Here is a 22,432-nt window from a genome sequence, read left to right as displayed (position 1 = left end):
AAACCAGTCACACTTTCAACCTAAAAATTTGATTAAATGTCAAGAGTTCTATTTTCTTATGCTTTTTAAAAATCCAATCTTGAAAATCTTAAGATCGAGTGCCGAGTTGGGTTAAATAGAAAATTTATGTAATTAGTTCAATTAAGACCACCAGTTTTGAGGAATTTACATAAAATCACTGTAAGTTTTTTGAGATTTTGAATTTATTTATTTTAAAACAATATCAAAAACAAAATGAATGTACAGCAATTCCCCACGAAAAGAGCATGATTCGAAAAGAAAGTCCTCCGATCAGGCTCAATTTTTTCTGGGGGTTCCCTGGCCGAAATAATTAGACCCGATTTTTATTTTGTTTGGCCATTAGGGTGATCCTTAGGGTGGTCCGAAATTATTTAAGCATTTTAAGTTTTCATTTGACCTTTTCAAATGTAAGGCTAGATATTTGAAAATTTAGAATATTTTTCCTCAAAAGCCTGTCTAATACCCATTTGATTGCACTCAAGACAGCTAAAATCGGTTGAAATAGTGCGGAGTTATATTTTTTTCAAAAATGTGGTTTTTGCAAAAATCGACAAAAATGTCAATTTTTCGGACCACCCTAAAACGACGTAGGTCACCCTAATGCTGTTTTCGTGAGGAATTGCTGTATATCTAGATTCCAAACAAAATTTAGCAGTTCTAGTTGTGAAAAACATGCGGCCACTTTGTAAAAAAAGAAAAGTTGTGATGCTTGTTTTGATCTTGGTTTGAAATAAATATAAATTGTTGTTATAGTAAATCACTTTCTAATGAAATTTTATTGACATTAAAAATGATTTATTCAGAAAAGTTCATGCAACATATTATCGTAAGATTGATTCTACCAAAAAATTAAAAACATCACATCAAGAAATAAGGCTTGACTAAAATATGTAGTCCGTGAACACTACAAAGGAGGGGGGAAATGGAGTTTTGAGAACAAACAATTATAGAAAAAAATAATAAATTAACAACTTACTTGTGTTATTTAAAAAAAAAAAGTTTCATGCAATTGCTTCATAATGTTCATAAACACGGTTATTCTAATGTCATAAAATTGCTAAATATCGATGAATTTATGAAAATATTTTATTCTCTAATATTTTACGTCTTTTTTGATCTTTGGTCCCAAAATAAATCACTTTAAAATGTCTTACAGGGTTACATACACGTAAATTGTCAAAAATGGTAAAGGTTGGTACACAGCAAAAAAAAAAGTTCAATTTGGAATGCTGAAAATTTGATAGGTTGAATATTTCCTCTTTTTTGAGTAATATAACCTTAAAAAATGTGTAAAAATGTGAACCTGACGAATATTCACCAGAAACTGATGAAAATTCATCAAAATTGCAAAAACAAAATCAAACCCACCGCGCATAAACGACTCTCCCCCCCACTATAAGTGTGCGTACAGTTTTGCGATTTTAATTACTGCTCTGTCGACACGTGGGACACTGTTTTGCGCGCGAGCGGAGGTGGAGGGTTTCGAAACTCTAATTTGGCTTCGATCAGTGAGCGAAAATCAAATTATAATTGGCGCTCGAAATTAGACAGACACACACACGCACGGAACAATCTGTGTTCGATGATGGGGTTCGGTTTGGGGCTCTGTTCAGGCTAATGAGGAGTTTTGATGGGGCACAACGCATTTATTTCTGTAAATAATTTATTGCTGCTGCCTTTGAATGGAAAATTACATTTAAAAAGATTTAAATTTAATTAATATTTTGGAGCTTTGCTGGTCACTAAAACTTAAAATTGGCTTTTGACACGATGAAATTGTGTTTTGTCAAAATAATGTTTCAAATAATAATGCCCATTATGCAACATTAATTCCTTGAAAATGAAAAAATAACCACAGTGGTTTCGATTTGTATGTTCCCTGAAAATCAACCAACTGCACTAAATTAACTTCAAGCGTATTAAGAAGATTTTTTGCAGCAAATTCAAAATTGCGTTTTCCGGCAATATCAGAACAATCCATTCTGCAACAACCCTCCCCTCCACTGCCAATATTAAAACGTTGGTAATTAATTTATTTCAATTTCACGCTGCCAGCGAGAGCCAAACTTTTCAATCTCGGCATCGTCGAGAACCGCCAGCCCTTTTTCGCCGGAAATGGCAATCGGACTTGAAATGTTCGCCGGAGTTACGAGACCGGAACTTTCTGATCGGTGGTTGTCCATCCGAAGTTGCAGTCTTTTTTTGAAAATAGAGGTCTAGAAACATTATTGAAATAACTCAATTTCATCACCAGAATTAAACTCCATTAATTTTTTAATTGCAATTTTCAACATTTTTTCTATTCAAAATCCACTAAAAAAAAGAAAATCAATTAGCTGAATCAGTTCAACATACATTTCCAAAAAAAATCGTCTTTTGTTAAACTGATTTGATAAAATCTTTTGAAAAAAATGCAGTGAAGCAATTCTCAGCATAAATTGAGGTTTTTTTTTATTTAGAAAAAAACAGGATATTAATATTTTAATATTGTTATTCTTTTCATGTATTATAGTACATTGTACAACAAAAAGTATCTTAAATTGTTTTCTACATCATTCCACGTGGTATGCTTTCATTTTTATACAGCTCTTTTGTTTTGATTCCTGATTTTACAGTAGAGCAATTCACAGAGATTTCAGCTAACCGTTTTCATTTGCTTTTTGTAATCTGACTGATACTTTGTGAGTACCTTCGGATGCCAAAAAAAGTGATATTCTATCGTCAATTTGGAAATGATATTTTTCCATACAAAGTCGGCAGCTATCCATACCAAAATGGTAGGTTAAAATGAAAAAGTCTATATCTTGTGAAGAAAAATGACGTCGAATAGTTGTTTCCGGCAAAGTTGTAGGTGAGCCATTCTTTGAGATTTCGGTCATTCGTTTTTTTTTTTGCATTTTATAATTCGGATGAAACTTTTTTGGTGCCTTCGAAATGCCCAAAGAAGCCATCTTGCACCATTAGATTGTCCATACAAATTTGGCAGCTGTCCATACAAAAATGATGTATGAAAATTCATAAATCTGTATTTTTTGAAGGAATTTTTTAATCTATTTGGTGTCTTCGGCAAAGTTGTTGGTAAAACACTGTAAAATTTTTTGGTGATTTTAATTTCACTTTTTGTCACTAAAACTTGATTTGCAAATACAAACTAATTTTATTTAATATTCTGATATGTTTTCAGAAATTTCCAGAATGGGCAAAAATTATTTGATCAAATTATGATTGTTTTGAATCAATACTATTTTTTTCAAAAAATGGAAATATTGGTCGCAAAAATTTTTGATGTCAAAGCGAATTTGCAATGAAACAGTACTTTAATGACAGTTTGATAAAGTGCACCTTTTTCATTTTTTTGAAAATAATCGCAGTTGTTCAATTTTTAAAATTAGTGCACATGTTTGCCCACTTTAGAAACAATATAGGTTTGAAAGCTAAGAAAATTCTCTATATTTTTTCTTTAATGAACTTTGTTGATACACCCCTTAGTTGCTGAGATATTTCTATATAAATATTTAAAAACAGGAAAATTGATGTTTTCTTAGTTTCACAAAAAAATCCACCATTTCCTTATGTCGATATCTCAGCAAATAATGGACCGATTTTCAATGTTTAAATATGATGCATTCGTGAAATTTACCGATCTTTCCGAAAACAATATTTTCAACATTCAAAAATATGTTTTCAGAATCGGGCAAGCATGGGAACTAATTAAAAAAAAGAAAAACTGCGACTCTTTCCAAAATAGTTACTTAAAATTGTCTTTAACTTGAAAACGGTTGCAAATTAGAGTTTACTTCGAAAAATGAAGTTGAAAAAATTTGTGCGACCAATATTTCAATTTTTTTAACAAATCAGTATTGATTTAAACAAATCATGACTCGGTCAACGATTTTTTGCCTGTTCTGGAAATTTCTGAAAAGTTGGCATTTGATGTCCTCTAAAACATATCAGAAAAAAAAAATAAAATTAATCTTTTTTTGCAAAGCAAGTTTTTGTTACAAAAAGTGAAATTTTATATCACCCAAAACTTTTTACCTTGTATTATTATTTTTTTTTTCAGTGTAGTCCTTATTCATACCTACAACTTTTCCGAAGACACCAAATTGATTAAAAAATTCCTTCAAAAGATACAGAATTTTGAATTTTCAAAATCATTATTGTACGGACAGCTGCAAAATTTGTATGGAAAATTATATGGACAAAGTAATGATGCAAAATGGCTTCTTTGGCACTAAAGCACTAAAAAATTTCAGTCGAATGGAAACATATAAAAATATAAATTAAGGGGTTACATACATGTAGAAAATCACAAAATTTCATATTACAGAAAATTCACTTAATTCACTTAAAAGATGATTTTCAATCACTCCTAAAAGTTTCATGAAGATATTTCGTGACTGAACTGAGTAAGAGACGAATTAAGTTCATAATTTTGCCATGCGCAAAGCGAACTGTAAACGTTTTTCTGTAAACACCGAGTTAATTTACGGGTACCACGATATTTCGAGTCGGGATGGACCAAATTGGCTGAAATTTGAGGTGAAGACTCTCAAGACATATTCCATGTGCATGACGAAGCCCGATTTTGAAATTTTGCTTTTTTAAAAAATACAAAAATCAAAAACTGACGATTTTTTTATGAAAAACATAAAAATATTTTTATCTTTTTTGAGAATTAAGTTTTTGAAAATCGGCCTTCGTCATGCACACAGGACCGGTTCAACGAAACTTCACTAAAATTTTGAGCCGATTTGGTCAAAGCAGTGTTGAGATATCGTGGCACCCGTTTTTTGAAACTGCCAACTTAAAATAGTTATATCTCGGCAAAGGTATATCCAAATATCTTCATATTTATTTTATTAATAGATCAAAATATATTTTTAATGTCCTCCAAAAATATTTAAAAAATAGTTTAAATGTGTGCTCATACCAACCTCGGACATTTTTGACGATTTACATGTAAGTAACCCCTTAAAAAAACAGATTTCGTAGAGAATTGCTCTACTGTAAAAATAGAGTTAAAATTTCGATCATTTTTGGGATAATTTTTATTAATGTATTCACAGGCGAAATTCAAAAATAGAAATTTTAAAACCCTAGATAAAAGCAAAAAAATTGAAATTGTGTTAACCGATTTGGCTCATAATTGCACAGTTACTTTTTTCCCTAGGGAATTGAATAAATATGTGCCGAAAGGTGTTTTTTGTTATCATCTAGATATACATTTAAAAAAATAAGTTTATTTTGTGACATAATTATTTGTTTAATTCAAGGGACCGACCGTGATTGACTGGTTACGGTATGGTTCTGGGTTCGACTCGATTATCCGAAGACCTCGGAAAAATTTCAGTTCGGATAATCGAACCAAGAAAAAAAAACAATTTTGTTGTATTATTTTTGTATTATTCTAAACTACGCTTAAGTGGTTTAGAATTTTCAAATCCAAAATGGCGGCCAATATGGCGGTGACGAAATAATAAAAAAAAATGCATTTTATTTTTAATATGCAATTAACAATTAAAATTTTACTAAAATGAGGTGAAAATTGATGTGAAAAACAAGAAAAAGAAAAAAACAAGTTTTTGTTCGTGATTCGATTATTCGAAGTCCCATACAAATCTTCGGATAATCGAGGCTTCGAAAAATCAAGTTTGCACTGACTATACTATGCTTTTTGTAAGAAATTATAAATCATTCAAAAAAAACTATATTTAGATTATTGAATTTCGGGAAACCGGGCCAAAATAAGAAAAATCCCGGTATTTGAGAAATCCAGATTTCTTTTTGGTAGAAACCGGGAAGTTTGTGTCAGGATTTCTTGGAATGGACGCACTAAACATAATTTTAAAGATTTTTATCAGTCATTGAAGACTGAGATTTTTTTAGTTTTTTTTTAAGGCAATATCATTAATTGAAGTTTGTAATTTGGCATGGAATACCTTCCCAAGAAGTAGGAAAACGATTCAACTTCAAATAGATCGGTAGAGCGAGGGGACGAAGGACACCCAGAACAGAAAACTATTGGCTGGTCCACGTGCGAGAGCCCCACCAAGAGGGGGTTGAAACTTTTCTCTCTGAAAACTGGCCAGATTGGTTGTGTGGGGGTGGCCAAGGGAGGAGGTGCAAAATAGGAAACTTTTTTGCGAATCGCTTTGACGATTTGGGCGGGGGTGGAAGGGATGAAAATTGATATAAAGATTTAATATTTATTACAAAAGTTGGTCCATTGGGCTGCTGCTTCCGCGTGCGAAAGCTCCGAACAACCCCACCCACTGGTGAGCTTTTTTTTTCTTGCTGCTGGTGGTGTGTCAAAATAATAGAATTGCAGGGGAGGGCAGGAAGTGGGTGTTCTCTCTCCAGGGAAAACGACGACGCTTAATTGAAGAAAGAGAAGCGTCCGAACAAAATTCATTACCGCTCTGCTCGATTCCGAACAAATCCCATTGTCAATAACTTAACGATGGATGAGCCCCGGTCGGTAATGAATCCGATGTGGCGCGAAAGGAAATAGATTTCCGCATCCTTCGATGAAAGTATGGATTTGGAAAACTTTTCCGTTTGCACCCACCCACGAACGGATGCAATTGGCTGGAAGAGTTTACAGCGTGCTGATTGTAGTTGGACAGAGGGATTTTGCAGTTTTGCAGTTTGCGGGAATTAATGTCTTTCATAAATTAGCAATTGTGATGGAATCGAATGGATTCGGGGTTTAAATTATAATTTTCAGTCCTTTTGAGTTTACATTCATAAATAAAATATTTTCCAAACATCGTTGATTGTCGTCCCCAGAGTTTCATTTAATCAATCCTTCATTTATGATATTTTCCGTCCGCCGCCTCAAAGGCCGCAGGCCATTTCCGAACAAACTTTGAAATGAACCTTTTCTTAGCGCCAAAACACAACCCAAAAAAAAGGTTGAACAGGACCCATTACTTTACCGCCAGGACAAAGTCTGGATGAAGATCTACCTCACTTGGTGGTGCCTCCAGCTATGGCGCCACCCACCCTTCTGACGATGGTTGTTGTTGTTGCGGGGGTGTCGCCTCCAACCGATGCAGCTCAAAGTCAGTTTGGTGGCGGGGGAAAGCAGCAAAAACAAAAGCGCCTAAAATTAAAAATGCCTGCTCTCTTTTTTTTCCTTCAACCTCTCCCATCTCACACAAGCGAGCTTTTTGTTCTAATTTTGTGTTTTGGGCTGGGCTTCATTCCCTCCGGCAGGGGAGATTTGTGGTTTTGGCCAGGAACAAAGAAAAGGCATGACGACGGTGCAAAAGGGGGGGGGCGCCCCCTAGATTCGGTAATGAAGGAGAAACGCAGCAGTGGTCGGCTCCTTGATGAGCTGCTTGGGAGCAGGGGTTCGAAAAACATTTGTGGTAAAAAATACTGAAAATTTATGGTTTCTTGTAAAATTTTTTGACTTCAAGTGCAAAAAGTGTTGAAAGCAGGTCGGCAACTAAAGTCAGCAAATTAGGAAAAATGAGGATCTTGCCAGTAATTTTGTAATTTTCAAGGTTTTATTTGAATTTTATAGAGTGTCCAATTTTCCCGGGTTTTGAATTCTGAATATTTTCAAAATCCCAAAATTCCTGGGATTCCAGGATACTTTTTAATTGGTTACAAAATCTATTTTTTATATATACATTTTTGAGGTTTTGAAGCTTGAAATTGAATAAAAATCGAACATGGACAGAAGCTTTTAGATTGCTAAATAAATTTAAAAAAAAATTAAATGCAGACATCAAGTCATTGAAAATGTCTGAAAAACAAGAAAGAAGAGTAGTGAAAACGAAGAAAATTACAAAAAATATAAAAATTTAAAATAACAGGTCAAGTTGATATTGTAAGCAATTTATTTTTTTATGATTTTTAATACGAATGAAAAAGTGTTTTGCAATGCATTTCAGGTGTTATACAATCATTAGTATTCAAAAAATCAAAGTACAGAAAATAAAAATCGCAAAACATTTTTTTCATTAGATTAGGCTTCAACTTCGTTAACTGCAGTTTATCGGAAAAATATCATCTCCCTGACTTGTTGGGCTGACTTTAATAATATTGGAACGGCACCAGTCAAGTTAGCTAAAAAATAGTGCTTTAAAATTTAGTTAAATCGTATTTTAATATTCCAGTAGTTTCACAACAAAATCTGATTTTACGGACCAATGATACAAATTGTTTTTTTGATTTCGAGAAAACGGGAAAAAATTAAATTCCCTGGATTCAGGAATTCCCGGTTTTGAAATAATCCCAGGTAATCCTGGGATGAACGCACTTAAATTCTTTTAGCTTTTTTTATTGATTTGAGCAATTGCAAATCGTAAAAAGTGTTAATGAAATAAAATAACAGAAATAAAAAGCTTAACAATTATTCCTAAAAAACTAAAAAACCTCATGATTGAGATTAAAAAAAAAACCTTAAACGTTCAACCATGAAATAGTAGTTTATGCAACAAGTTGCAAAAAGAGGATTTTTTCAGCACGAGTCGTACATTTATCCAACGAGGTTCACCGAGTTGGATAAATACGAAGAGTGCTGAAAAAATCAAGTTTTGCAACGAGTTCCATACAACATTTTTTGCAATTACAAAAAAACACACACTGAGTGAAATTTTTTGTCAAATTTTCATGTATTTTGTCAATAAATCGTTTAAATCAAAAAAATGTTGAAAAGTGTTACTTTTCGAAACAAGTGCTGAAAAGTTCAACTTTTCAGCACCCATTTGAGTGCTGAAAAGTAGAACTTTTCAGCATTTATTTTGAAAAGTGTTGCTATTCTATTCTGTTATTTTTGGTACAGAAAAGTAGGCTATTTCGTCGTTCATGAATGACAGGAAAAGTAGGTAGTTTCACGACGGAATTGCAAAAAAATAATTTAAAGCTTCAAAAAACATCAAATCCGCAGTTTATTTTAAAAAAATCATAAAGTTTATGTTTCCAGAAACGTAAAAGGGGAGGCCAAAATATAAAATAAAAGAACACTTTTTAATTTATATTAACAATTTTATTTTGCATCCAAAAACGTTTGAACAAGATTTCACCCTTGTTTTTTTTTTCAATTGTCTTAGGCCGTTGCAAATATTTTATGAAGTTCATGTCCCTCGACTCTGGCCATAGTCGAGGGGGGGAGGCAAACAAATAAAAAAAAATGCATTTTACAACTGCCCAGATGTTTTGCAATCATTAGTTTTCAAAATATCAGAGTATTGGTGACATTTTTTTTGTCGACAAAATAAACTTTTTGCAATACTGTACAACGGAATTCAAAAAAACAAACAAAATATTGTTGATCGATCTCAAATATGCTAAATATGATTTTAAATGCAGGAAAATGCATTTAAAATTATTTTTAGGTCTTGAATGGACAAAAATCATATGTTTTTTTAAATGTATTTGTAATTTCCTAGAAATGATTTCAGATTTCAAGATTTGTTTAAAAAACGTTGAAGATAGTCTTTCGAATTGGGTTCAAGATTATTGCTTATATTTTTGAAGTTGAATTTTTCCAATGAATTTTATTTTTATTCATTCAAGAAAAGATATTGCAAATTTTATTCCAAGTTTATGTCAGAGGTAAAATATCGCTAAAAATATATTTTTAAATTGAAACACTTGTTTGATTGATTGTAATCTAGGTGTCTTGGATACGTTGGATGTGGCTCAAATTTGTCATTTTTTTAGATAGATTTTTTAGGATTTTTAATGAATTTATTATAATTAGATTGGATTTTTTTCCAAAATAATGCTCTTTGTTTTTCCAGATTTTTTAACATGTTCGGACTAATAAGCAAAAAATAAAGAAAAATTAACCAAAAGAGTTTACATCAAATAAGTTGAGATATAAATTGTGCACATAGTCACAAAATTAAATGCTTTTCGCCAGTATTTTTCATCAATTCTGGAGTTTTTTTTAAAAGGTCCAATAAACCAAATTTTCAGTTTTTGCTTTTTGGGTGTTTTTTAATACCCCTGACTTAAGGCGGTTTCAAAAACACCCAAAAAGCAAAAACTGGAAATTTGGTTTATTGGACCTTTTCAAAAAAAAAAACTCCGGAATTGAACTCTTGCTTCAAATTTAGAATTTCTTACGAAGGCAAAATTTTGATGCAATGTATACGATGTTTCCGTCTTTAATCTTATCAAATATTAGTTTATTATATGGCTACGCTATGATCTCAATCACTAATTTCAATTATCGAAAGTTTTTGAATTATATGTAAAAAATCTTTAAATAAACTATGCAGAATTTTTTTTACTCAGCTTCAAATTTGAACGATTAAACATTTGATTTTAAACGATAAAAAATATTCAATCGAGTGGTATCTATAGCGTCCAATTTCCCATCCCAGAAAAAAACCGGGAATTCCCGGAAAATAATATTTTCCGTATCCCGGGAAATTTGTTAATTTCCCGGGATTTCCAGAAAATCAAGCGGAGATATTATCCTAATTTTTTGGGCCCATCGTTTTGAAAATTTACAAAAAAAGTAAGGCCAATGCAAATATTTAAAAAAAAATTGTCCCTCGGCCCTGGCCGAGGTCAAGGGGGGGAGGGGCGGGGGGGCAAAAAAAAAATAAAAAAAAATTAAATAACAAGCCAAAGTCTTCACATTTCAATGAAAAAAGTGTTTAAAATGCATTTTACACTAGTTCAGTTGTTTTGCAATGATTAGTTTTCAAAAAATCTAAGATCTAACAAAAATAAAAATTGTATCGAAAAAAAAGATTTTGCATCAAAAATTTTCAAAAAATCTTAAGATTTTTTAATAAACCCAAACATGCTAAAAATGACTTTAAACGCAGAAGAATATATTTTTATTTGATTTCAGCTGGTTGCACTTGAATTTTCATTGAAATTTTGAAGTTTATTGTAAAAATATTTTTTTGCCCCCTGATTTTTCGGGCCAATTTTGAAGGGGGGGTGACAAAAACTTTTAAAAATATTTGTACCAGCCTAATGAGACAGTCTAAGTTGATTTTATTCAATTTCTACTGTTCATATTGAGCTATTCAGAAAAAAATCAGATTCATTTCAGGTTTATTTCAGACAATATTTTTTTTTGGAATAGATCTTGCTTATTTGTTGTGCGACAAAAAAAATCAAAAATGGAATAAAAATAAACTATTTTATTTTTGGTAACATTTTAATTGCAAACATTGTTAATAAATTATTTCAAAATAAATGTCCGGATGGTCAAGATCCATGTTGATATAATTGAAAATTAAATTGTTTTCTGCTGATTGCACTTTAAATTACATTGAGATTTTTTTGCCCCTTAATTTTTGGGAGGACAAAACTTTGAAAAATATTTGCAGCAGCCTTAAAAATCATTAGATTTTTTAGATTCATTCAATGATTGAATGACTGAAACCGGCAAGACAAGTTCTAGAACAAGTTATTTGCCATGAAAAACATAATTTTTGCATAATTTGTTTTACTTTATGCATCAAATTTATTATTAAACTTTTTTCCTCAAATTGATCACAGTGACAAATTTAAAAGCATTTTCATGGTTGTAGAGCATGGAGCATGAATATTACTCACTGATTTGAAAGTTAATTTAAAGAAAAATAATTTTCAACATAAAAATACAAACGATATTTTTAGATTTGATACAATTTGAATGACAGCATATAAAACCAAACAATGTAGTTTTTAAAAAATTGTATGATTTTATAAAAGCATTCAAGCCATTCATTGATCCTCACACACATTTTGAACATTAAAGATGCTGTTCTATACAATATTGTTGCAAAACATACATCAGAGGAAGGATCAGAATAATATTCAATAAATTTGAAAGTTCCCGGGAATTCCCGGGATTTCCTGGAAAATTTGTTATAAGTTTCCCGTTTCCCGGGAATTTCGTAACCCTGGGAAATTGTATGCTCTAGTGGTATCGTAAACCGGGGTGACATTGATTCAGTAGGATAGACTTTTCTCATGATTTATATTTTCAAAACAAGCACTGGGCTGAGTCACACATTGTCCGTGTATTTTTTTAAGTTTTTTTACACTATTAATTTAACTATGACCACTATTAAGGTTAACTTCAATGTTTCATTTGAAAAAAAATGCAGCGGAATCTTTTCTGAATAAACTATTTTAAGTATATATATTAAAATATACCATACGTTTTCAAAACATTTGAGCATTGATGTAAAAAATGCGGTAGTGTAGGCTGAGGCTTTAAACAAGATAAAAAAAAATACTAAATAAATCCAAACATGCAAAAGACGATAATCAGTACAGGAAAATGCTTTTCCAATTGTTTTTGGTTAATCAGACTATTATTTTCAGTAATATATTTATTTTAAAGTATTTGAATTTTTTTTTATTATTCCCGATTTTTTTGGCCGGGTTTAAAGGTAAAGGGGGGGAGGGGGAACGGCGACATAAACATTATTAAATATTTGCAACGGCCTTATTTTGCCCCCTTCCCCTTCTTCGTCTCTCGACTTTGGTCAGAGTTAAGGGACATAAACTTCAAAAAATATTTGTAACGGCCTAAGTTATGTTTAAAGTTGAATTACAAAGTACTCGATAAGGGACACTGTTTTTAAGGTTTTTCCATCTAAAAGTGACATTTTAGCAAACTTTTTCCCTGAAAAGGACGGGAAATTTTTGAATATTTTGCTTCAAAATATTGAAGATTGAACTTACAAGTTTTGGGATAAGGTAGGGGAAATATACCCATTTTAATCACACTAAGCCGCTCGACCAATTCTCATCACTTTTGCCGTTTTCCGCTAACATTTTCAGATGTATCAACAATGAAGAGTTGCTTGCTCACTTTAATTTGAGCTATTTACTACTTTATTTTTAAGCTGTAATTCATCATTAAAGTGCTGATAGGCCGATAATAGAAATAGGCTGAGAAAGGGTATAGCTCCCCTACAACCTCTGAGAGAAAACAACCAAGAAAATGAAGAACATGATTAACTTCAATTTTAGAAAGAAAAAAATGACGCAAATATCATATTGATGTTCTGAGACGATCGTAAAAAAAACTTGTAATTTCATAAAATTAATTAAGAAATATTTAAAAAAAAATACAGGAAGAAAACCTCCGGCCAAGATTACATAAATCAACTTCACCGAAAGTGCTCAATGGCCGTCGGTCACCGTTGATCCATGAAGGGGGGAGGAAGGGGAAAACTTATTTGAAGTGTGGGATCCTTTTTGTGTTTACAAAGGCGAGGAAACCGCCCCGGCAGACTTTCGGATGCTGATGACGATGATGAGTTTGGACTGGGTCTCGAACCCCTTTTCTTCTTCTTGCTGTGTTTTTTTTTCTTCTTTATTCGGGGCTCTCCCCTTGTTGGCGCCTGGAGGTATGTTGCATTGTATGCCAGCCGACCAGCCTTCTCATCATCATAATTTGACCTCTTCCAGCTCACACCACCCCTCCACACATTTTCTGACCAAGGCTTTGCCCATGGCCAGACACGGCAGACGCTATCAGAAGCTAATTCCTTTGTTTTGCTTGATTAAGTGGGACGATCCTTTTATCTTGGCTGGTGGTTTTCCTTCAGCTCTCCTTCAGCTTGGTCATCGACTGGGCGGGTGGGAAAAACCACCTTGTTGAGAAAGCTCAAACTCAGCCAACCACTTCAGGCACAGGGCCAAGTGGTTCGCTTTAATTTTACTTTTTTTCCTGTACATAAACCATTATTGTGGTGTTTGAGAGAATTCACTTGAAGATCTCTAACAAATTACATTACTCGTTTTGATGAAAATGAAGTAATTATCAATATTGAGCATTCTTGACAGTCGTGAACTGGAGAAAAATACAGAAATTCTCAAAAATATTTGGGATAAACTTGTTCAACTCACAGACTAAGCATTGAATAGTTTGCAAGATGTGTCTTTTATATTTTTATGTACACAAAATATAAATATTATTCAACACCAAACCCGGTATGCGCTACGGTTTATCAAACACACAATGCCTCTTTTTTCTTAAGAATTATTTCTTTTCTGGAAGCACAAACTTGAACAATTGCCAGAAAAGAGTCGTCAAAATGCACGCGATTGCACTTTGCAAACAAGCAAAAAGATTTTTCCGCACACACACACACACATGGGATGGCACCTTGGGTCACCAATGATGGCATCATAAGGGTGGTCAATTTATGAAATTTAGAAAATTGAAATGACAAACTATTGAGACCGTGTAATTTAAATTATTTCGGTCGTAACTTTTTTAGATAATAAAAAAATACTCAGCAAAAAAATATTTTTAATAAATGTTTCTCTAAAAATGTCTAAAACTGTCACACTCTATTGTTTCACGAACTGTCAAACACACCGAGCGAAAGAATGCGGGACGAACACATCAAAGTGCATTTGTTCGTCCCACGCAGTGATGGAATAATCTTCATCAAAAGAAGATCATTTCGCACTCTTGAGAGATTTTCTTCGTTATAGATTCAAACAAAAAAAAATCGGATGCGAAATTCATTCCTAGTTTCATCGCTCGAAGAAAAAAACTCAAATCATAGATTTTTTTTCAGTTCACTCACCGCATTGAAAACTCCAAAGAGAGAAAAATCTACCCGAGAGAATTCATCGAAAGACTCGGTTGACACATTCATGAATGCATCCGCGAGCGAGCATACTCTCTCAATGAACTTTCATAGAACTGTCAAAATTCAATCTGTCTTTGTTCGAGCTTTGCCACAGCGCATTAATTTCTGAAAAAAATTCGAAATGGAAGCTAAGGGGAAGCGAACTTTAAAAGCAAAAGTGGAGGAAGCGGTGGAATCGAATGCGGAGCATACAGAGCATAAGTGTATTGCGGCGCCGGGATGTGGACATGTGCAGAAAGGGGCGTTCAACCACGGCAATTTTCTGCGCCACCTCCGCACGAAGCACCCGGACAGGCTCGAGTATCTCGAGATTCCTCCGGCAACGTCTAACAACAAGCGGCTCGCGGCAGAAATGAGCATGTCCCCCAACCCTGGACCAAGCAAGGAACCTCCCATCAATCCGTCTGCCGGCACCCCCGCCAAGAGAGGCAAAAAGGCCAAAGTATCGATTGAGCTGGACCGCCAGCAGGTGTTGTTGGGAACGCTTCAGCTTGTAACAACAAACGCACTTCCACTGCAGTACCCGGAGTGGTCTGGGTTCCAGAGCCTGGTCCAACCAACGTGGTCAGCATTTCAGCTCACCATGAACCGGAAGAATATGGCGGATCTTGTGACACAAGCAGCAGGAATCATGCGCGGTTTGATCAAGGAGCAGGTCTCTGGGAAGTCGGTCAATTTGTTGATTGACAGTGCAACCCGCAGGAATCACCACTCTCTTGGGATTTCGGCACAGTTTTTTGACGAGGCTCAGCACAAAGTGGTGGTGAGATCTCTTGGTAAGTCACCGTTTCTGATTTTACAGCTGGGCAGCCCTTACCATAGTACAAACCCGGTAGTTGGACACCGTTTGATTGACACTTGATAATAGACAGCTTTTATGTTATATATATATTTTTTTATTTAATAATCTTTAAAATGATTAGACACTGAAAAAAACTAACTTTGAAAGCAATACATATTTCAAACATTTTCTCTTGTTAAATCGCGTTGTTCAATTGGCAGGGTTGTACTGCGATGATGTTGTACGTGGTAACTTATTTTTGCATTTTGAATTACAGCGATAAAAGAGGTAATAAATCGACAAACTGCACGGTTCCTTGCTGAAACAATGAAGCAAGAAGCGATCGATAATTACAACGTGAAGCCACTCCAATTGTACACTGTGGTATCGGACAACGCCCCAAATGCTAACTCATCAATTCGTAAGCTGGGATACATTTTGAAAAAAATGATCGAAGAAGGATCGTCGGATCTTTTGACCGCGGAAATCGCGGAAGTTGAGGAATGTTTGGCGTCGGTCGGACCTCAGAGGATTATGGACATGGACGCGATGGACGAGGCAGAGGTGGACGAAGACGGTTCGGAGAGCGAAGACGATCAAGCCGAGGAGATTGTAAATTGGTCAGAAGAACCTGCGGCGGATGATCTAGAGATCAGCGAAGCAGACTACGACCTAGAAGGCACCCGTTGTGCTGCACACTCTTGTCAGCTGGCCGTGTGGGATGTCCTTAAGAAATCGACGAAAAGGATTGAAGTCATAAAAAAATTGGTGAAGAACACTCGCCTCATCAAGTATCGAGAGACTTTCGTGAATGAAAAAGGATCGTTCGCTCCTATTTCCAACGCTACCCGCTGGAATGCAGTTTTCCTTATGCTTAAAGCGCTCAAAGATCAACGTGCCTTTTATTTGATGCTGGAGAACAAATTCAGCGAACTTGGTAAGAGCAGTTGACTATTTAAATACTCCTACTCCCCTCAGTATTTGTTTTCCTCCCCCTCATGTTTGGTTCTCTCTCCCACTCTTGATCCTCTCTGTTATTATCTGTTTTCCCTCCCAGTCTCTTCATGATCAGTTTTTCCTCCCTCATCGTAGGGGAACTATACCCTTTCTCAGCCTATTTCTATTATCGGCCTATCAACACTTTGATAACGAATTACAGCTTTTATAAAGTGTTTTTGACTGTTCCAAAGTATTAAATAGCTCAAATAAAAGTGAGCAAGCAACTCTCCATTGATGAAACATCTGAAAATGTTGATTTAATAGCGGAAAACGGCAAAAGTGATGAGAATTGGTCGAACGGCTTAGAGTGATTAAAATGGGTATATTTCCCCTATATGATCGGTTTTACCTTCCTAATTTGTATTGTTTCGTTTTCCTTCTTACATGGGCAATTCTCCGCCAACTCACACAAAATCGGAAAAAGTTGCCGCGACCCCTCTTCGATTTTCTTGTAACATTGCTTTGAAATTTATATGATATATAAACAATAAGGGTTGTATGTATTTTTCACGAGATATCATAATTTTACAAAAAAAGTTTTGTGAAAGTGATGTTTTTTTACGAAAATCGAAGAGGGCTTCTGTGTGAGTTGGCGGAGAATGACCCACATGCATCACAGGTTTTCTTGTAATCTACCTTGTGATCAGTTTTCCTATCTGATTATTCTTTTTATTATTTATAGAATTTTCCAAACATTGGACATTTATTAACGAGTATTGTGAGGCGCTTGAACCAGTTTTCCGACTGACCATCTATCTGCAGCGTGAACACGTTCCACTTTCTGAGTTTTACGCGCAGTGGATCATTTGCCAGGCATCGCTATTTAATTTGCAAAACAATAAATTGGCGGTAAAGTTATTAGCCGCAATGGAACAACGCCTCAAGAAGCTTACGGAGACAATTCAATTCAAGGCCGCTCTCTACTTTGATCCGCGATTTAACTATATCGGTTCGGGAAAAATAATAACCGAAGACAAAGAAGCAGTTCAGGTAATTACATCCCGTTACATCCCACCCAAAACCTTTTTCACCACACTCCCTCTAGCAAAACAATTCAAAAGGTCCATTGTAGGTTTGTCAAACTAGAAGAGACGAACTGTCATTTTTACACGGGACACTCACTTCGTTTGGTAATGTGTATGAGCTCCGTGTCAAACTAAAAAGTGACCCCGTTCGTTTGAAAAAAATATGTGTCAAACCATCGGGGTTTGAGTGTAGTTCTCTAAGATTTCGCAATTTTTTTCGCGATTTTTTAATATTCATTCTTATGATTTAAATGAAACTTTTCCATGGATTCCATATGTCGAAAAAACATCATTACTTTTTCAATGAAATGCTGCATAAAACTTTGTGGGCTGGTTTGAAATTCTGTATTTTGAAAAAAGATTATTATTCATAAAAACCGCAATTCCAATCGAAAACAGCATGATTCGAAAAAAAAGTTCTCCATCCGGCTCAACATTTTTCTGGGGGTTCCTTGACCGAAATAATTAGACACGTATTGTTTTGTTTGGCCATTAGGGTGACCTACGTCGTGTTAGGGTGGTCCGAAAAATTGCAATTTTTAAAAACACTTCTTGAAAGAAGAGCACCCCTGAAAAAACAAAAGATCAGAAAATTTCACAAAAGTTTATTTTTTTTTAACATCGAAATTCTGACCAATACATTCCGAGATATCGTCAATTGCTAACTCGTCTGTTGTTTGCTATCTTGTGACAACGACCATTTAGTACAATTCGAGAAAATCGTATTTTAAAGTTTGATGATAAATATTTTCAAAACTATGGATGCTAGAGTCAAACTTTTTGAAGCAATCGGTTTGTATACTATCGCTCTAAGTTTCAACTAATTTGGTTACACCAGTTAAAAGATACAGTACACAGAAAAAAATGATGGTAATATTCATCAGGAAATGATGACAGATTTTGTGGCAAAAAAGTGATAAATTTTTCTCCTAAAAATCATGAATTTTCATCAGTTTTTGTTGAATATTCATCAGGTTCACATTTTTCACATTTTTAAGTAATATTACACAAAAAAGAGGTTATATTCAACCAACCAAATTTGAAACCTTTCAAAATTCAACTTTTTTTTCTGTGTAAATAATGTAAACAAAAATCTAAAAAGCACGTGTCACAAGTGTCACACAAACTTGAAGTGTGTTTCGAAAGTATAATTGTACTACGTGTCACAAGTGTGCACAGAATTCCCATACAAACTAAAATAGGTTTAAATCAATAGTAATAGATTGCATTGCCTTTAGAAAATGTGTATCAACATTAATTTGTGAAAAACACGAAAACTTTTCCACATTTTCCAACAACATGAATCGTGTCACAAGTGTGCACGATCATTTTGATGATAAATTGGTCTATGTCACAAGTGTGTATTGCGATATTCGGGAAACGGAATTGAGTTCCCAAAATTGGGTTAAAGCATCTTGGAGTGTTTATTATGTATCAACGACTAAAATGGTCTATGCCACAAGATATCACACAGCCGACGAATTTCAAGCTAATTAGGTGACACTTAGAAACAATCGTTATCATCGATTTTTTTTTTATTTTCGTACAATTCCATGCACTCTGAAAAATGATGTTCGATTGGCACCAACCCGATTTAAAAATAAAATATATAGGAAATTTTCTCAGCTTTTCAAGAAAGAGCAAAAACCTAACTAACCTAACCTAGCACGGTGTAGGTCACCCTAATGGCCAATAAAAAAAATACCTGCTTAATTAAAATAGAAATACAACTTTAAAATTTGACGAAAGATTTGTGAATTTCTATAAAATTACTCAATTTAGAAACTTGTTTAGGGAACATCCACAAACCAAGTGAACACTTTTTTGGATACCTCAACCCTCCCCCCCCCTATCGTGGACAGTTTCCATACTAAAAAAATCTTTTTTTGTATGGAGCGTGGACAATCGCCAACACCCCCCCCCCCCCCCCTCCCTAAGGTGTCCCCGTGTTTTATGGATGGTCCCTTTGCCATAAAATTTAAGGGCCAGTTAGCTCGGTAGGGAGGGATTAGTTGACGATTGTTCACAATGGTAAAAAGTGTCCACGTTGTTTGTAAATAGATCCTAATCGTAGTTTTTGAGTTTTTGTGATTAAATCTAATAATCTGAATTAAATATTTCAGCGGTTCTTGCTGACATTATGGACACGGCTCAATGCCATCGATAGCACCGAGGAAGACGAGGAACCGGCAAGCAGCGACGCGTCGACTGAAACGAATAGTTTCATAAAACAGTATTTGGACACATATTTCCAAAAGGACGCTGTTGTGGAGGATGCCCCAGTCACCAAGCCGTTGGCCAAGATTCACCGGCTGATTAAGGAGTTAGAGTTTCAGCCAAAAGTGTTATTGGAGAACCAACAATTCGACGTAATGAAATACTGGATGAAGCAGCGGACGGGTCAGCCGGAATTGTATCGCTTAGCCATGGTGGTTCTTTCAGCGCCATCTACCCAAGTCATCATTGAACGATCTTTTAGTGCATTGAAACTCATCCTTAGTGATCTGCGACAGCGGTTGTCTGACCCACGCATTCAAGATTTGATGATCCTGAAACTCAACCCTGATTTGCTGCCTCGTGTTGTGCAGATTTTGGATAATGAAATTTAAGTTCATTTCGATTTTGTAACTATAAGCAACCTGTAATGTGATACTGTTCAATTCTCTTTAAAATAAATTGAAATACAAATAAATATTAATTTGGTATGCTGCTGATTGTTTTATGATTCATAAATAAGACCCAGCTCAACCAACTCTAGCTTCAACCACTACTCCTATTCAAAGTTTGAAAATAAGCCGTCTCCGACTCCACTCCTCAAACGAGATCCGACACCACAAACTCCGGCTCCGAACCCGACTCCACAGCCCTGGAAATAATACAAGAGGTCCCGCCCGTGTGGATCAATCGGACCGCGCACTGGCTCACAATCCAGAGGTTGCTGGTTCGAATCCCGCGGCGGGCGCTCTAAAATTCTTTGTGTAAATATGGGTATTCGGCGCCGTCGCTCCGTGCCATACTTTCATACACTTAGGAGCCCAGGGCGGCGAAGTCCTTGTAGTTAAAAAGGAAGACACTAGTGGTTGGTACTAGCAATGGTGGCCGACAGCTATAAAGTCAACTTCGTTTTTTTTTTTCATTCATCCCTGGAACAAAGCTACGTCATTTGCGCATGTCACTTATTACACGGTTCATTGGCTCAAGAACCGGGGTTGGGAGTTCCGAGGATTCCTTATGGACAATTTGGGGTTGCACGGGAAGCCGGTCGAAGCTCATGATCGTTTTCAGCTTGGGGTCACCAGGAGTTGCTGGTTTGTTTAGCGGATGCCAAGGGGTGGATGGATTACCAGGAACACCAGCTTACGGGCCCGCTGAGGTTGGGCGAGCGCCTCTTTGATCGCAACATTCTTAGAATATCGCCTAGGTAGATTCTATCAAAACAGTGTGATTTTGTTTTGATTGCATAGAGTAAAAGTTGATATTGTTGACATGTTTCAGTCTAAATAGGAACTGATAATCTTAACAATTACTAATATTAATTTATATTCACAGTTAACCTAACAATTTTGTTTATTTTATTAAAAAGAAACAGTGTTTGGTACATTACAGCAAATTTAATTTGAAAAAAATAACAATAAGATAACCGTCAAAAATCGGTAATTTCACCCTACAAACGGCAACATCACGAGGGCTTGATGTTCTCGTATTTCATCAACTGAGAGAGAAAATTCATGCTCGCTCTGGGAGATGAAGCCGAAAATGAATGAATTTCAATCAGGCGAAACACCAACGAAATATCGAAGGGCAACAAAAAAAAAAATCCTTTCGATGTTTCATTTCGTATGGAGCGAAGAATCATTGGCGATGATTTTTTTACAGTTCGGAAGAAGAATTATTTCATCGCTGATTGAAAATCGCTTGAGAAAAATGAACTTTTGATTTTTTTCCATCGCTGGTCCCACGTAACGCTTTCCGTTGTTCGAGGGCGGCAAAAGTCTGTCATTTCCACCTTGTTGGGTGGGAAATGCTGAAAATGTGGAAAATGAAAAACCCATCTCTTCAAAAGAGGGGGGGGGGGGAGGGGCTGCAGAGCTGCAAACAACAAAGTTGGATCCAGGTTGGCAAGAGTTGGCAGCGCGCAAATTGATATCGGCACTTTTTGGTGCACACACACACACGTTTTTGCCCCCCCACCATTTGTTACAATTTGCAGGAGACACGGGGCTGTCACTGGGGGTTTTTTTTTCGAGTGCAACCGGATTCCACAAATCGGAACAAAGTGCTTCTTTGGTCTGCCAAACGGTGATAGGGCGATAAGAGCGTTTGACACTTTCGAGTTGGGAGAGAGATAGTGCAGTAAAATGTGGGTGGTAACGGAAACGGACAACTGTATGAAATTGGTCCACGTGGGGAGATGCTATCGGAATGCCGGGAGTTTGACCAGTTTGGCACTTATATTGCTGTTCAAATGGACAGTTATTGAGAGTATATTTATGTAGTATCAATTATCTTCAACCTACGCTGTTTTTTTTTTTTCATTACTCATGGAAAAGCAATATTCGTTCAGAGATCAATCCTTTTCTTTAAAATGTTCACATAAAACGTATAAATTAGAAAAGTTTTCAAAAAAAGAATTAAGCAAATTGATGATTTTCTATGTTTTATGGACTATCTCTAATCTGTTCAGATGGCTGCATATTCGGGTGGTCCAAATCCGGGCTTTCTCGGGGCTACCTCCTGAAATCAAAGATTGACCCATAATTATGCTAAATTCAAAATTTGAGCTCATTCTGGCCACAGGAACCCCTCCCTCTAATCGTTTTAAGTTTGTATCGGAAAAATCTTTAAAATGTATGGAGAAAAGCAAAAATTTTACTTTTTACCTGTGGAGGACGTAATAGACGTCCAATCTTTATTAATTCTCAGACGTAGGACCTTCATTAAATTTTGAACAACTTTCCCAAAGACACCATATTTTTAGGATTTTTTGCTGAAAAGTTATAAGCTTCCGAAAATGA

The 22,432-nt window shown here is 35.2% G+C and overlaps 2 protein-coding genes across 2 annotated transcripts in view; one reads left to right on the top strand and one right to left on the bottom strand.

Moving 5' to 3' along the window:
- LOC120421442 (protein sidekick-1-like) overlaps positions 1–22,432 on the bottom strand; it is a 92,007-nt gene that overhangs the window by 65,424 nt on the left and 4,151 nt on the right. The window lies entirely within an intron of this gene.
- Positions 14,658–20,654, top strand: LOC120421440 (uncharacterized). The gene is made up of 4 exons (XM_039584647.2): positions 14,658–15,388; positions 15,671–16,330; positions 17,075–17,382; positions 19,541–20,654. Exons 1-4 carry the CDS (start codon positions 14,734–14,736, stop codon positions 20,024–20,026), a joined length of 2,109 nt encoding a protein of 702 aa, XP_039440581.1. The 5' UTR covers positions 14,658–14,733; the 3' UTR covers positions 20,027–20,654.

This window comes from Culex pipiens, chromosome 3 (assembly GCF_016801865.2).
Source record: "Culex pipiens pallens isolate TS chromosome 3, TS_CPP_V2, whole genome shotgun sequence".
Lineage (NCBI taxonomy): Eukaryota > Metazoa > Arthropoda > Insecta > Diptera > Culicidae > Culex > Culex pipiens.
This window is presented reverse-complemented; position numbering and strand designations above follow the sequence as displayed.

Bases quoted from the DNA above. Each gene is read 5' to 3' on its own strand.
- LOC120421440 (XM_039584647.2), top strand. From the start codon at position 14,734: ATGGAAGCTAAGGGGAAGCGAACTTTAAAAGCAAAAGTGGAGGAAGCG. The intron at 15,389-15,670 runs GTAAGTCACCGT...TTTGAATTACAG, and splicing joins AGTGGTGGTGAGATCTCTTG to CGATAAAAGAGGTAATAAAT. The intron at 17,383-19,540 runs GTAATTACATCC...TAAATATTTCAG, and splicing joins AAGACAAAGAAGCAGTTCAG to CGGTTCTTGCTGACATTATG.